This window comes from Apis laboriosa, unplaced genomic scaffold, assembly GCF_014066325.1.
Source record: "Apis laboriosa isolate Shangri-la unplaced genomic scaffold, ASM1406632v1 scaffold16_cov148, whole genome shotgun sequence".
Lineage (NCBI taxonomy): Eukaryota > Metazoa > Arthropoda > Insecta > Hymenoptera > Apidae > Apis > Apis laboriosa.
Window position 1 is genome coordinate 4,132,904 of NW_025222129.1, and position 17,410 is coordinate 4,150,313.

A 17,410-nucleotide genomic window follows, 5' to 3' on the forward strand; every position below is an offset into this window, starting at 1 on the left:
TAATTTTAAGTAAAAGTTTTTAATCAACTGTTTATAATTGTATAATATCATTTATTATATCAAAAATAAATAATTAAAATTTAATAGTTATAATTTTTTTTATACAATGTTTATAATATAGTATTAACTTTATAATATTTTATTTTACTTTTATAATATTAACTTTCTTCTACTTGTTCAGCTGGAGAAGGAATTGTGCTTGCAAATGCTCCATCTGGTACCCAACCAGATTCATCAATGGGAGCTGTTACAGTTACTTCATTTGCACCCCAAAAATAATAACTTGTAAAAAACATCCATAATAAAGCATACACTACCTAATAATGTAAATAATTAAAAAAGACATTATTTTAATATTGAATTTTAAATATACATATAAACTTTTTTAAATTAATTATCTAATAAAATATTAAAATTTCATAAATTTCTTATAAAATTTATCCATCAAAAAAGATAAAAAATTACTTTGAAAGTAATTTTAATTTCTTCTCCATTAACCATATTGAAAATTATGAATACAATATGCTCATTTCGAATTATTTTCTATAGTAAAAAGATTAATTGCACTTTACAATTTTTTTATTAAATTTATATGTGAAAGTAATTTCAAATGATATAATATTGTAAAATTTACATCACTCTTTCATTTGTAAATTTTTTATGAATTAATTTATGAATTCATTACTCTATTACTCTATAAATTTAAAAAATATATCTTAAAATTATTTGTAAACAACTGACGATTACCTAACTTAAACTGCAGACTAGTCTCAATGGTAACGCATATGACGTGTATCAAGATTCAAGATGTTTGTGGGTAAATAAAAAAACGTCAGGTGGATTGTTATATTTTTTTTATTATGCTTAATTAAAAATGAATAGTCTTGGTTTAAGTTTAATTCTAAAAATGGGCTGCATATGCTCCAAGGAAACAATTACAATAAATTCAAGAAATTATACAGTTCGTGAACATCTTGGAGAAGGGCAAGTTTAACAAATAATAAAACAAAATTATATAAATTATTTTAAAAAGTCATCATCTTAATTTTATACAAATTAATGTTCTTTTTCATATATTATTGTACTATATCCGATCTCATTAATGTAGGCATAAATTTTGTTATAATCTTATTATTAATTTAACCTATTCTATACATATTGAAATCAATAATTATTTTTTATTGTAATTATAAGTTACATTTAAATTTATGTATAAATCAATGAAATATTTATTAAATTTAATTTTAATGCAATTTTAGTGGATTTAGCATTGTCCTTCTAGTGGAAGATACAATAACTCATAAGAAATATGCCATTAAAAAGATCATCTGTCATGGATTAGAAGATCAGAGATTAGCAGCAAAAGAAATAGAATATTATAATCTTGTAAAACATCCAAACGTTATAGAATGTATTGATTCTACATATAAAGGGACAATAGATCCTATTATTAATGCAACTAGTGAAGTATTGATTATTTTACCATATTATCATGTAAGTTATATTTCTTTATGTTATATTTCTATAATTCTATATATATATTTCTATAAAAATTTCTATAATATGTTTATAAATGTTTATAATTTTCAATGAAACAAAATATAAATATAACAATAAAATTTTGTATCATTCTAGAGAGGTACACTTGCAAATGAATTAGAGAGACGTGCTAAAAATAAGAATCACATGGGTGCCCTAGATATTTTAAATATTTTTTTACAAATATGTGAAGGTGTAAAAGCATTTCATGAAGCTAAACCAGAACCTCTTGCTCATAGAGATTTAAAGACTGCAAATATACTTCTTGATGATGGAAGTACACCCATTATAATGGATTTAGGTATAATATATATTAATATAAGTAATAAATAATATTTAATTAATATTAATTAAATGAAAATTGAATTTATACAATAGGTTCTGTAGCACCAGCTAGAATTAAAATATGTGGTTCACAAGCAGCACAAACTTTACAGGATTTAGCAGCTGAAAGATGTTCAATGCCATATAGAGCACCAGAATTATTTAATGTTGAAAGTTATTGTATGGTAGATGAGCGGACAGATATTTGGGTAAAATTAATTTCTTGTTAATATTATAATAATTATATCTGTAATTATTAAAATTTTATATATATTTCTTTAGTCTTTAGGATGTATTCTTTATGCACTGTGTTACTTTAAATCACCATTTGATACAGTGTATGAAAGAGGAGACAGTGTTGCTTTAGCTGTAATGAGTGCAAATATTATTTTTCCAGAAGATGCTCCATATACTGAGGTATAATTATAATTAATAATTATAAATTAAAATTAAATTATAAATTAATAATGCTTAATATTTATATGAATTTCTTTTATGCATTTTTTCATTATATATATGTACCAAAAATATATTTGAATTTACAGTTTAAAAAATTTAATGAAATTTAAGAATTATTATTTATTTTATAGGATATACAAAATTTGATTTTATTGATGTTAAAAGTAAATCCTATGGAACGTCCTTATATATATAGTGTTATAGAAAAGGTACATGATATTATCTCAAAGTTAGAAAACAAAGTATGATTATATAAAAAAGAATATTTTCAATATTTATTTAAACATTTATGTACAGATAATTTTATATATTATATATATATTATATATATAATAATGCAAAATGTTTATAAACTTTAACTTAAACTTTATAAACTTAAACTTTAAAAAATGCAATAATACATAAAATAATAATAACAAAATGAAAATTTTAAACAAAACAAGTGCAAACATTGCATTATTTCAACATATCATTTTGTTTGAAATGCTTCATACTTAAAAAGAAAAATAAAAAATTTATAAAATATGAAAGTAAAAATTTTTAAAATATAAGATTTATATACATTTTAAATATGTAAATACTATAATTTTTAAAAAATAATAATTGTATCTATATTACTATCAATATCTGAACAAACTTTGTTATTTTTATTTAAAATTAATATTAATGATAGTGTTTTACTAAAATTAGTTTTGACTAAGTTAATCCCGAATTTTTTGACAAATAATTTCGAATATCTAATTATATTGAATATTTTCATTTTTCCTGAATTATATATTAATATATTATATATATTTATATTATATATTATATATATTTATGATAATATATTATATATATTTTATATAAAATAATATGTAACAATTTCTTTTGCAAAAATTTTCATTACTTTGTTAAGTAGTTTGTTAAGGAATATATAAAAAATGCTAATTATAAAACTTGTAAATTAATTAAGCCACAACAGTAGTATTAGATACATGCCACCAATTAAATACAAATAAGTCCAAGAAATATCTTCAAAGAAAATCCTGAATATAACAAATATTTTTTTATTGAAAAAAAATTATATTGAATTATTTCTTATTTAAGAACAATGAATAAATAATTATTTATTATTCGTATTAGAATTTTACTTCATCATCCTCATGTAATAAACTTTATCTTCCTCTCCACTTCCTTTATAATTCTCATTCTATCTCTTCTTTATCAATCTTATGATTTTATCTCTCTTTTATCATTTTGCCTTCCCTTTTATTATTCTTTCACTATTCTCCCCTTTTTTTTGTTCTTATCCTTCCATCCTTTCTTTGTCATCCTCATCCTCTATTCTTTCTTATTATATTCCTTTATTATCTTCATTCTCACTTTTTTATCATTCTCCTTTGTCATTTTCTCTTTTATCTTTTCTTTTTTTTTTTCCTTATCAAATTTGTTTTCTTCCTTTATCAATTTTTTCTCTTTCTTTTATCAATTCCTTCTTACATCCTCTATCAATTTCTCCATTCCCCTTCTTTCAACCTCACTTCTTTCTTTTTTTTTTATCGATTTCTCTTCCTCCTATTCTTTATTAATTTTTTCTTGCTTTTTTTATTTTTTTCAATTCTGCCTCCTTTTCTGGTAATTAAGAAAAGAATAAATAAAGAAATAAGAGAGATGAAAATAAAAGAAGTGCAAAGAAAAATGATAAAAAAAGGAATGAATATCTCTTCGACAAAAGAAGAAGTAAAATTCTATATGAATAACAATTAATTAGTTTATTTATTATTCTTCAATAATTCAATATAATTTTTTTTTCGATAAAAAGATATGTTATTGTATTCAATAAATTTTCTTCGAATATGTTGTTTGGATTTATTCGTATTCAATTAATGATATACATCTAACATTATCATCGCAATTTGACTAGTCTGTGCTCATGTGCTCCACGATTGACTATTGGTTATTAATTTTTGTTAATAATTCCTTAACAAAACTGTAAAAGTTTTTGTAAACAAAAATGTTTCTTGAAATTATTTCAAAAAATTTTCAATTAATCGATATTTCCATATTTTTGGAATATTATCTATATATATGATAATCATATTAAATAATAAATTCCTAAATTAAATAATGTCAAGAAATAATATTACAATATTACAATAAATCCTGTATTATAAGAATTTTTATAATTATATATATTTTTATAATAACATTTATTTTTTTTTTTAATTATTATATTAGATGAAAATTTTTTAATATTCGATTGAAATAAATATTGTTTTTACATATATATATATATATATACATATATATACATATATATACATATATATTTGTGTTGAACATTATTCTAACAAATTTAAATATTTTAGTATTTTGTATTTTCTGCTAGAATTTTTAAAAGTTTATGCAACAAATTATATTATACGTTAAATTTAATCCTAATATTTGCTATCTAAATTTTACATGCAAATAAATAACGGTGTAAGAATCATACGATATGACGTAATCGCTACGTCACAATACGTCATGATGATCCGGTAATGTTATAATTATTATATTGATATTAATATCATATTAATATGATATTAATAACATTTTTCATTATAAACTAATTGCAAAATAAAATTTCTATTCTATTTATTAATCAAAAAAATAATTCATATAAATAAAAACGAGACAATTTAAATCATGAAAATGCGTCAATAACTTTGAACCACAGTTCACACCGATAATGTCGACGATGTTAACGATGTAAAGTAGTTTTTTCATAAGTCTGTATTTTAAGTACACGTCTTTCATCGGTCTTTCAAATAGTAAAGCTCGTTAAAATATCCTACATTATTAAATCTGTGCGTACAAATTGTGAATTGTAAGTAATATTTCTTTATATTCACATAAATTTTGAAAATTTTTATAATGATGAACTAACCTTATGTGAAAGAAATCTTTTAAAGAAAATATTTTTAATATAAATTTAAAAATAATAATTATAGAATTAGAATATTTCATTATTCAATTAACATAATTAAAAATAGTGACATTAATCTTTAATTCTTTTTTTTTAAGTATATATCGATTTAATAATATAAATTTTATATTAAAAAGATTTCCTTAATATACATAACCTTTGCTTTTATAATTTCAAAGATAAAATAGTTAATTTTAATATAACACTAATAAAATTATTTAAAACAATATTAATTTGTAATACAATTTATATTTCAGCTAAATATTAATACATTTATACATAATACATAATATTAATACAATTTTTCGAAAATTTTAAGTGCAATTTCTTCATCCATCTTTTTCTTTTTCTAAGAAATCGGTTTTTCTTCTTTTTCCAAAAGATTATTATTTTAAAAATAAGATATATATAATAATTTTATAGTTCATTATAATATATATAATATGTGATAAAAAAATCCTATTAATTTTATTGCAATAATCTATATCATATTTAAAAAAAAGATAGTATAAATTTATTAAAGAAACTAAGCAATAAATTTAGAAATGTAATGAATCAATAATTGTTTTTATTAAATTTTAACATAATTATTATAATAAAAATATTTTTATTTATAATATTTTATATATTAATTTTTAAATTTTTTAATTTTGTTTTTTTTAAAGAATTGTTATTTATTTTTAAATCTTCACATAAAGATATTAAAAATTATCAAGATTGCAATATAGCTCATTGAAAATAATCATTACAAGTAAAAAGATGAGCAAAAATCTTCCATGAAATTATTATTAATTTTTATTTTCTAATCTATTTTTTACATTTACAAATAAATTATAAAAGTTTTATTATCCTATTAAATTTTTTAAATAAGAATATTTATATTATCAAATAAAAAAGATAAAATATGAAATAAAAGTTTTATTTTCATAAATAATTAATATAATTTATTAATTCATAATTATAAAATAATGAACAATAAAAATTTGATATTTTTAAAAGAAATTTACGATTAAAAAATTTTCTTATTAATTGTATTTAATGAAATTAAAACAATTTGCTTTTTGTCATTGCCTATTTTTATTGTCCTTATTATATTTTATTTTATTGTCCTTAGTTTTATCTCATAATAAAATTATTTAAAAATTTACTAAATAATATGTTATAATCAATATATAAATATATTTAATAATATATTTAATAAATGAAAGTCGTTGATAGAAAATATTATTGTCATATTATAATTTATTAATGTATATTATGTTTAATTCTTTCTATATTATTTATTACCCAAATTCAAATCTTTTCAAGTATAGTCATTTTTTGAACGATAAAATCGTACGTAAATTACATAATTAAGAGTTTAAAAACCTTTGTTATCTGTTCACGTGGTAACTACTGATCATGTTACATGTCACGTGATGAATAATTAATTCTCGCATGATTCTTGAAACTTGGATATTATAATTTAAATAGAAGTATAAGTTGAAATTGAATATTTTATTATATATGTATTATATATGCCTCAATGAATATTTTATTATATATATTAACAAATTTTTATAATAATTACATATAAATATAACATATGACTTTCATACATATAACATGTTCAAATATGAATAAATGTCATAAAAGAAAAAAGATTAATAGAAATTGAAAAAAAATTATAGAAATTAAAATTAAAAATATTATATATTAATACTTATAATATATAAAACTTATTTTATATTTATTATTTCCTAAAGTTTTAAATAAATTATACATATTAATTTTTTGTTTAATCTAAAAAATAATTGAATAAATTTAATTTTAAATAAGAAAGATGAAAAAGTTTGTCACTATGATTATATAATGTTAGAGAATATTCTATATTATAATCTTCAAGTTTTAAAGTATACTTAAATATGACTAAAAAAAAAGAAAAAAAAAAGAAAATAGATTAATATGATCAACTGTAAAAAAAAGTGATAGAATCGTATGATATCTTAAGATATCGTAAGTTCTGATATTACTTATGTGCGTAGTATGTTTTAAAACATTCAGTTGACCGCCAGCAATTTTGCAGGGCGGATGTTTCATTCCATATTTTGAATTATATTTCATTAATTAAAAAAATTAGTAAAAAAAAGATTTAATTTATATAATATTTATTAGATGAAATATTGAATATTTTTTTATAAAGTGAGTGTAATTTTATTTATAGTTTTGTATTTTATTACATTGTGATTCAAAAAATTATTTATTTAAATCAATTAACCAATTAATCAATTAAAATTTTAATTTATTATTTTATTAAAAATATTTTATAAAATTTATATAGTAGATTTGTATTAATAGTGTAAAAAATAAAAAAATTAAACGCGATGATGTGATTGCCATACAGTCATAAGTGTCAAAGTGAAAGTGTCTGTTCAAGTTTCTCTTGTATTTTTTCTCTCGAAGAAAAATCATTTAAACATTAATGGATAAAGCGTTTTATGATAAAGTAATGCTTTGATTAGACATACGCGATTGAATATATTACGTATTTCATTCTTATGAATATCATTTTAAATTATAATTTTTCTATTCCCAATCCTTATAATTGCTTGATTTGCTTATATTACAATTCTCAATAATTTCTTGAATTTAGAAAATTTTTTTTTATATTCTTTTTATATTAAATATTTTCGAAACATTAATTAAATTCATCTTTTTATATTAAATGTGTATATCTATAAATATACAATACAATATTTATTTGCATTTACTCTTGATAAATTAATAATTTTTTGTTTGTTATATTTACATTTTACAAATTTTTTTATATTTTATACATATGAATATATTGTAAATAATATTAATAATTAAATAATTATAAATTGAGATAATATATATTAGATAAAAGTGACATGAAATAAAAAAATAATTTGAAAAATTTTTATAAATTTTATAAATTATATATCAATTTTGTATATTTTATACATTTTTATATTAAAAAAATTTGTTATGTAATTATATATTATAATTGATTAATATTATTTATATTATCAGTTCTTTCTATTCATTTTATTTATCTAATATTGGAATGCAGTTATACAACTTTTTTTTTACAACAGTTCAGTTCAACTTTATTTTAAAGCTATTGTCCTTGATTTTTATATTTTCCTCAAATGTTTTAATATGTATGTTATAATTTGTCTGAAATTAATTACTTAAATTAAAAATTTGAAGTTATTTAAATATAAAAATTTAATAGTGGATATTACATATATTTTTAATGGTGAAAAATAATATTGACTGTAATATAACATATTAAGTATTTATTTGTAGGAATTAAAAAATGTCAGCAAAAGCAATTTATGAAGCAACTGGAAAAAATCTTATCAATCGCAAACTTTCTTCTGGTACAAATGTAATAAAATGTCGATTTGTGACTATCACAGAAGAAGTAAATTGGACAAATATTATAAATGATCATCCATGGCTTCAAACAGAAAGATTGGTTGTAAAACCTGATCAATTGATCAAACGGCGAGGAAAACTTGGTCTAATTAAAGTAAATGCTGATTTAGCTACAGTAAAACAATGGATTGCAGAAAAAATGAACAAAGATCAACAAGTGGGAAAAACAACTGGAAAATTGAGAACTTTCATTATTGAGCCTTTTATTCCTCATAAACAAGTAAATAGTTATTACTCTTAAAATAAAATAAATTTAATAAAAAAATGATATCAATAGTGGGTTTATTTTTAGGAAGAAGAAGCTTATGTTTGTATATTTTCCCATCGAAAAGCTGATACTATTTTATTTCATCATGAAGGTGGTGTTGATATTGGAGATGTTGATGCAAAAGCTTTAAAATTAGATATAGCTGTAGGAGAAGAAGCACCGAATCGATCTATGATAATCGAAAAATTATTAATAAATGTGACAGATGATAAAAAAGAGTATGAATATATTAAGATGTTATTTTTGTATTTTGCATATTTATTTATAATAATTTTTTTTTTTTTTTCAGAATAATTGGAAATTTTATAGAATCTCTTTATAAGCTTTATGTTACCTTGTATTTCACTTATTTAGAAATAAATCCATTGGTAATAACAGAAAATAGAATTTATATACTTGATCTTGCTGCGAAACTGGATACGACTGCGGATTTTATATGTAGACCGGACTGGGGTGAGATTGATTATCCACCTCCATTTGGAAGGGATGCCTATCCGGAAGAAGCTTATATCGCCGACTTAGATGCTAAATCTGGAGCTAGTTTGAAATTGACTATTCTTAATCCAGCTGGTCGAATATGGACCATGGTTGCTGGTGGTGGTCAGTAAAAGCACATATCATTTATATGATTAATTGTGTTCATAATTAAACTATGATTGTCAAATCGTTTGTTTGTTGAATTTGCTTTCCTTTTTTTATTTTTTGATTCTTTTCTTTTCAGGTGCATCTGTAATTTACTCGGATACAATTTGCGACTTGGGTGCCGCAAATGAGTTAGCTAATTATGGAGAATATTCAGGTGCTCCCAGTGAACAACAAACGTATGAATATGCAAAAACCATTCTAAGTTTAATGACGAAAGAAAAGCGAAAAGAAGGAAAAGTATTAATCATTGGTGGTGGTATTGCTAATTTTACAAACGTGGCTGCAACATTCAAAGGAATCGTAAAGGCACTACAAGAATATCAACCTAAACTTGTGGATCATAACATACAAATATTTGTAAGAAGAGCTGGACCTAATTATCAAGAAGGTTTAAGGTATAAATATATTTAAATAATATAATTTTATGTATTATTTAAAAAACATTTTATAAACGATCTGTATATTTTTCGAATTCTAGAATTATACGTGAAGTTGGTAGAAGACTTGGTATTCCTGTTCACGTATTCGGTCCAGAAACTCATATGACAGCTATTTGTGCGATGGCCTTAAGTAAAAAGCCAATTCCAGATCCTGAAGCACAGGAATTTTCAACTGCAAACTTTTTATTACCGTCGGGACAAGATATGGGTCCTTCAGCTCCTTCTAAAAGTACTTGTTCTTCGCCTACCAAACAATCCAAACTAAAAGTGAACGAATCTGTTGACGCATCAACACATAAACAGCTTTTCAGTAGTAAAACCAGGGCCATTATCTGGGGAATGCAAACTAGAGCCGTTCAGAGTATGTTAGACTTCGACTTCGTCTGTCGTAGATCCGAACCATCTGTAGCTGCTATCGTATATCCTTTTACGGGTGACCATAAACAAAAATTTTACTGGGGCCATAAGGAGGTATAATTAACTTATTAATTATTTAAATAATTCAATTTAATTAATTTATTTAAATAATTTAAGTAAGAAATTATTTAATAAAATTTATTGAAAATATAATTCGAATTTCTTATTTTTTGTTTTTTTAATATAATAGGTTCTTATTCCTGTTTATAAACAAATGAGAGACGCCATGACTAAACATACAGATGCAGATGTTATGGTTACATTTGCATCTTTAAGATCTGCATATGATAGTGCAGTAGAAACTATGCAATTTCCTCAAATTCGAACAATTGCTATTATTGCTGAGGGAATACCCGAAAATATGACGAGAAAATTAATTTTAATGGCTCAACAAAAAGGTATTACAATTATCGGTCCAGCTACCGTTGGAGGAGTTAAACCAGGTTGTTTCAAGATTGGTAATACTGGCGGAATGATGGATAATATTCTTCACAGTAAACTTTATAGGCCTGGCAGGTATATTTATTATTTTATTGTTCAATTCTATTATTCAATATAATATATTCTGCTTTTTTAATAATACTGTTAATATTAATTTCTTATATTAAGATATTAATATTTTTAGTGTTGCATATGTATCTCGTTCTGGAGGTATGTCCAATGAATTAAATAATATAATTTCCAAAGCAACTAATGGAGTATTAGAAGGTGTTGCAATTGGTGGAGATCGTTATCCAGGAACAACATTTATGAATCACATTATGCGTTATCAAGAAAATCCAGAAGTAAAGCTTATAGTTCTTCTTGGTGAAGTTGGTGGTGTAGAAGAATATGAAGTCTGTCAAGCATTAAAAACAAAAAAAATTACGAAGCCATTAATTGCTTGGTGTATTGGTACTTGTGCCAGTATGTTCAATTCTGAAGTACAATTTGGTCATGCTGGATCTATTGCTCACACCAATTTAGAAACAGCTTCTGCCAAAAATATTGCATTAAAAGAAGCTGGTGCTTATGTTCCTGATAGTTTTGATAATCTAGGTGACTTAATGCAGACTGTTTATAATAACCTTGTTAAAAATGGAACAATAGTGCCTGAACCAGAAGTTCCACCTCCAACTGTTCCCATGGATTACAATTGGGCTAGGGTATATTTATTATATTATTATATTATTTATTATATTATATATTTTATATTATTAATTATATTATATTATTATATTATATTTATTATATTATATATGAAGTATTGGTCGAAGTGGTATTATATTATTAAGTACACGATTTGTATATTTATTTATTATAAAAAACTAATTTAATAATAATAAAATTATATAATTTAATAATAAAAAACTAATTTTTTTAGGAACTTGGTTTGATACGAAAACCAGCATCATTTATGACATCGATATGCGATGAACGTGGTCAAGAATTATTATATGCTGGAATGCCTGTAACTGAAGTTCTTAAACAAAATGTAGGAATTGGTGGTGTAGTTTCATTATTATGGTTCCAACGATGCCTACCACCAATATATTGTAAATTCCTTGAAATGTCTTTAATGTTAACGGCTGACCATGGACCTGCTGTGTCGGGAGCACATAATACTATTGTTTGTGCAAGAGCTGGTAAAGATTTAGTTAGTTCTCTAGTATCTGGACTTCTAACTATTGTGAGTAAACTAACGATATTTTTTATATCATTTAATTTTATACATATGTGCACATATATATATAGAAAGAACATTAATTTCATAAAAATTTTAATAATAGGGTGATCGTTTCGGTGGAGCATTGGATGGTGCAGCTCGTATGTTCTCAGAAGCTTATGATGCTGGATTACATCCACAAGAATTTGTAAATAATACACGTAAAAAGGGTAAACTTATAATGGGTATTGGACATCGTATAAAATCTATAAATAATCCAGATATGCGAGTAAAACTTATTAAAGAATATGTAATGGAGAATTTCCCTGCAAGACCATTGGTAGAATATGCACTAGAAGTTGAGAAAATAACCACAAGTAAGAAGCCTAATTTAATTTTAAATGTGGATGGTATAATTGCTTGTGCCTTCGTTGATATGTTGAGAAACAGTGGAAGTTTCACGAGAGAGGAAGCACAGGAATATATTGAAATTGGTGCTATAAATAGTTTATTTGTTCTTGGTAGGAGTATAGGTTTTATTGGTATGTACTTATATTTTGTTTAATATAATAATTTTAAAAAATGTAACAATGTAACAAAAAACTATTTTATTACTTCAGGTCATTATATGGATCAAAAACGATTGAAACAAGGTTTATATCGACATCCTTGGGATGATATTTCTTATGTATTGCCGGAACAATATAATTAAACTCATGTTCCATTTACGTCGTTTGTCGCATGAATGCATAATAAATATTACATTTTCATTTAAAAAATTTAAATAGTTTTGATGATTATGTCATATACATGTTTTACTCATAGTTATGAAAAATTATTAGAAAAAAATATTATGTATGTATGACATTAATTTTACTATAATATTAAATGAAAATAATCATAGATTTAGTTTCTTATCGCTGGTCGAAGTTGTATTCGATAAAAACACGATTGTAAAATTAAGATGGTAATAACTTAAATGAATATGTAAAAATTATTCTTAAACATTCCATAAAGCATTTGTAATTTGATCAGGAAATGGAATATAAATTAAAAATATTTGTAATCACAATATATTCATACCAATATATTAATATATTTCATAGTTATAATTTTTTCAAAATTGCACAAAATATAATCTTTTCTAATTTCTGAAATCTCAATATTATTATTTAAAGAACTTTGTAATACATGCATATGAATGTACGTGTATATATGACATATATATAGATATATGTGCTTTATACTCATATTACATATATGTATATTAATACTTTTTTTGCACAAATTAACTACATGTAAAGTATAGGCAATAATAAATTTATGTAATATTTAAGTACCATTTTTCTCTTTTAATATCTCTTTGTTAATTGTATAACATTATACAATAAAACATAAAATAAAAAATGATTATTAATATATATTTATTATTGTATATATATATATATTGATCTTTAAAAAAGTAAAATATATAAAATAAAAAAAAGTTATTTAGAAGAAAAAATTTACTCTTCGATTCTTTAAATTTATTATAAAATAATAAAATTATTTTATGAAAAAATAATTTAATATTTTTTTATGTTAACATCTTAATATATTTGTTTTATGATAATAAAATATATTTACACATTTAGTTATAGAATATCTCCATTTCGTTCAATAGCAGTCATAAGAACTTTGAAATTTGAAACTATTAATAATTTCTGTAATAAAGATCAATTGAAACAATTCCAATAATTGAAAAATATTTTTATATTAATTATAATTCAAATACACACACACATACACACACGTTTATAAATTTTGATAAAGATATGCAGTTCAAAATAATTTTTAAAAAACTTGTATATATAAAAATTAAAATTTATTTATATTTTGCAATCAATTTTTTATAAACAAAAAATTTGAAGTTTTCAATCAAAACATATTTATTCATATATGTTAATTTGAGCAGATTTATTCTCTTTTACTCTTTAATCTTTCTTCATTATATAAATAAATAAATGGTTTATATAAATAAATCTAATTTATATATAATTATATAATTTATATATACTCTGATGTAAAATATTATTTAAAAAAATATTTAAAAATTGTATATTATGAATTTTATCATATTTGTATAATATATTTGTATATATATATATATATCATATTTATATATATATATATATATATATTGAATTTTGTTTTCCACTTCCATTAATGAGTCTTGTCTATTATATTTTAAAAATATATGTATTATTTATTTTCATTAATTTTATAAAATTGTTAATTCTATTAAATATAATAATCAATTTTACAAATAAAATAAACTGAAAAAATTATAGTTTTTACTATTTGTTAGAAAAATTAAATAATTTTCAATAATATAAAATAATGAATATCTAAATATTTAAAAGTAAATATTATTGAGTTTCAGAAACGTCGTCTGCTGCTGTATTAATAATGCGTTCACGATCATTTGCTGGCGGTCTATGACGACCTAGGCGATATCCACATTTTCTTATTAATTGAGGAATAACAATATTATTATAAGAACACATTCCAATGAGCAAAATAGTGAAACCAATGAGCTGAAAATTAAATAAACATGCATTCATTTGTAATTTAAAAAATTCAATAATAAAGTTTCATATTAACAAGAAAAATTTAAAAAAAAATATAAAAATCAATTAATACATAATATTATTTACCTGTAAATAATGAAAAGCTTGCCATCTAAATGCTAAAGAAATAACCCATATAATAACTGTTCGAATACTATCTAAAATCATTCTTGTGGTAGCACTTATTTCTTTAGTAACACTAATACCAGCAAAGTTAAAAAAAGCTATGCTAAATGACATACCTAAAAATTATTTAAGAATATTTATTATTATTTTAGAATAAATTTGTAAATAATTGTAAATAAAGATAATATATATATGCTAACCACATATTGCCATCAATAAATGACCACTATTTTTAATCTGAATAAATGCATCTTGAGTGGCTTCAAGAGTTCCTTGGGAATTGTCAGCAAATGGTGGTGGAACATGTATAAAGTTAAGAGGAATCATTATAATACATATAGTAATGAATCCAAATATACCTAAACAAAATATATTTTTGTTAGAATATGTATTTTTATGTATCATATTTATTGTTAAATTTTTATATTTCATAAATAATAATAAAATACCTTCCCATCCAACTGCTTGCAATGCTGGTATATTTTGTCCTGTTATAAATTTTTCTTCTATTACCATTTGAGCAGCTGTTATGACCTATAATAATATTTAATTTTCAAATTTTCATTTCATTATAAAATAAGAGAATATGTAATATTACCTGAGCACATATAATAAGTAAATCACCAGTTAAAATAGAATTTGTGCTAATATATGATTTTTCCATAGTTATATCACTAAGTCCAACAAGAGCTAAACCAATTATAACCATTATTATACCAATCCATTCTCTTCTACCTAGTTTTCTATTAAGAAAACCCATTGAAAGTATAGCTGTAAATATAATTGCAGCACCACGAAGCATTTGAAAACTACTTGCATATGTCATAGTCAGTCCAATATACATAATAGAGGTAGCACATGTATCACATAAGGCAGGAATCAATAGAATAAAAGGGTTAAATATATGTGAACCTTTGGTTAAAGGATTATTATCCACAGAATTATCCTTTAATATAATAAATTTAATTTTAAATATTATCTATTTTTAAATATATATATATTTAATAAAAAAACTTACATCTCTGTAACTGTAATAATGATAAAGTATTTTAAATACTACAAAACATATCATTTCTCCAATAAACATAAAAGCTGATTGCATAAAAGGATGATTAAAATGTCTTGGCTGATTATCTTCACCTGGTACAATTTGTTCATCTGCATATCTAAATTAAAAACATAAATGTAATTAAACATATTTTGATAACTTAATAAATACATTAATTTATTTACTTTACGGATATTGTATTGAAAGATCCAGTAACAACCATAAGTATAGCTAGAATACATTGATAATGTGTCCATGCCATTTTTTAATATTTACAAAATTCTAGAAACAAAATAAATCCATAAAAAATAATTATATTAAAATTATATTAGTTAATTGGAAATAAATATGATATAAATACAGTTAAATTTATATTTGAAATTACTAATTTAGCAAAAATGAAACAATGTGATAATAGATCTCAAATAACAAAACATTCTTTCTATTCTTATTAAATGCTTTTTATTAAATGATTAATTGTTTTTATAATTCTGATTACATTTAATATTTTTTATATATCAAATCTAATATTTTAACAAAAACACAAAAATTTATTTTAATGTAATAAATATAATTAAGTTATATTTTATATAAATATATAAATTAAGTTATATTTTAAATAGCTATATATATATATATATACATTAATTTATAAAAAAAAAATTATAAATATATATATATATATATATATATATACACATTAATTTATAAAAAAAAAATTATAAATATATATTAATTTAAAAAATTATTGATTATAAACTTTTAAAGTTTTATATCATAAATATTTATTAATATCATAATAACATTAAAAACTTTTAAATTATATATATTACTAAAATTTAAAATTAAATGATAGATATAAAAAAATAAATGATTCATGATCCATTGTATGAAGATAAAACTCATAAATGTCAAATGAAAGATAAGCAGAGATTATTATAACAAATTAAATATGACAATATAATAATTAATTAAGATTGTGTTTTGTATTTCGAATAAACATAATATAAAAAAAATTAGATTTTGGAAATGAAGAAAAATATCTGATACGATTTTAATAAATTTAACAAATAAAAAATTATAATTTAATATGAATAATAATTTTGATAAATTGACTTACGAATAATATTTTTTTAGTATAAATTAATAAACATATATTATATTATAATAAAAATAAAAATTTATAATTTTTTTAAGATGATATATATTTAATTAAATACATTTGTTATTAGAATAAATTTAGCAAAAATTCTATTAAATTTTTGTTTCATCACAACTATTAATATAACACAATATTCTTTATTTATACTATAAATACATTTTTATTGCACAGAAATGATAAATAAACATTACTTGTAAATAGGTGAATATGTTACTAAACTGAAAGAATATGCTGAATATATAAATTTCTAACATTAAAGGTTGTCAACCTCGATAGTTTCTTATGTATATATTGTATATTAAGTATAAAATATTTAATATATAAATATTTTAAA

At 21.4% G+C, this 17,410-nt stretch overlaps 3 protein-coding genes across 6 annotated transcripts; 2 read left to right on the forward strand and 1 right to left on the reverse strand.

The window, feature by feature from the left end:
- Nucleotides 1-795: 795 nt before the first annotated feature.
- On the forward strand, nt 796-2,585 carry LOC122711199 (serine/threonine-protein kinase 16). Its single transcript, XM_043929736.1, has 6 exons — nt 796-984; nt 1,260-1,494; nt 1,636-1,840; nt 1,918-2,072; nt 2,146-2,280; nt 2,454-2,585. Exons 1-6 carry the CDS (start codon nt 875-877, stop codon nt 2,568-2,570), a joined length of 957 nt encoding a protein of 318 aa, XP_043785671.1. The 5' UTR covers nt 796-874; the 3' UTR covers nt 2,571-2,585.
- A 2,438-nt stretch (nt 2,586-5,023) lies between these two features.
- LOC122711357 (ATP-citrate synthase) lies at nt 5,024-13,471 on the forward strand. Of its 2 annotated transcripts, none has more exons than XM_043930078.1 (11): nt 5,024-5,173; nt 8,585-8,936; nt 9,009-9,202; nt 9,274-9,584; nt 9,706-10,024; nt 10,108-10,540; nt 10,677-11,002; nt 11,112-11,631; nt 11,850-12,155; nt 12,256-12,673; nt 12,752-13,471. In XM_043930078.1, the coding sequence occupies exons 2-11, from the start codon at nt 8,595-8,597 to the stop codon at nt 12,841-12,843; spliced, it is 3,261 nt and encodes a 1,086-aa protein (XP_043786013.1). In that variant the 5' UTR covers nt 5,024-5,173; nt 8,585-8,594; the 3' UTR covers nt 12,844-13,471. The 2 variants fall into 2 exon arrangements, with proteins under 2 accessions (XP_043786013.1, XP_043786014.1); XM_043930079.1 differs by lacking the exon at nt 5,024-5,173 and adding an exon at nt 7,318-7,453.
- An 857-nt stretch (nt 13,472-14,328) lies between these two features.
- LOC122711170 (solute carrier family 35 member F6) lies at nt 14,329-17,288 on the reverse strand. Of its 3 annotated transcripts, none has more exons than XM_043929666.1 (8): nt 17,268-17,288; nt 16,100-16,196; nt 15,885-16,032; nt 15,465-15,812; nt 15,316-15,400; nt 15,067-15,225; nt 14,828-14,982; nt 14,329-14,707 (listed from the first exon to the last, which is right to left on the reverse strand). In XM_043929666.1, exons 2-8 carry the CDS (start codon nt 16,174-16,176, stop codon nt 14,540-14,542), a joined length of 1,140 nt encoding a protein of 379 aa, XP_043785601.1. In that variant the 5' UTR covers nt 16,177-16,196; nt 17,268-17,288; the 3' UTR covers nt 14,329-14,539. The 3 variants fall into 3 exon arrangements, with proteins under 3 accessions (XP_043785601.1, XP_043785602.1, XP_043785600.1); XM_043929667.1 differs by lacking the exon at nt 17,268-17,288 and adding an exon at nt 16,748-16,766; XM_043929665.1 differs by lacking the exon at nt 17,268-17,288 and adding an exon at nt 17,035-17,093 and having other exon boundaries at nt 14,330-14,707.
- Between the last annotated feature and the right edge of the window lie 122 nt (nt 17,289-17,410).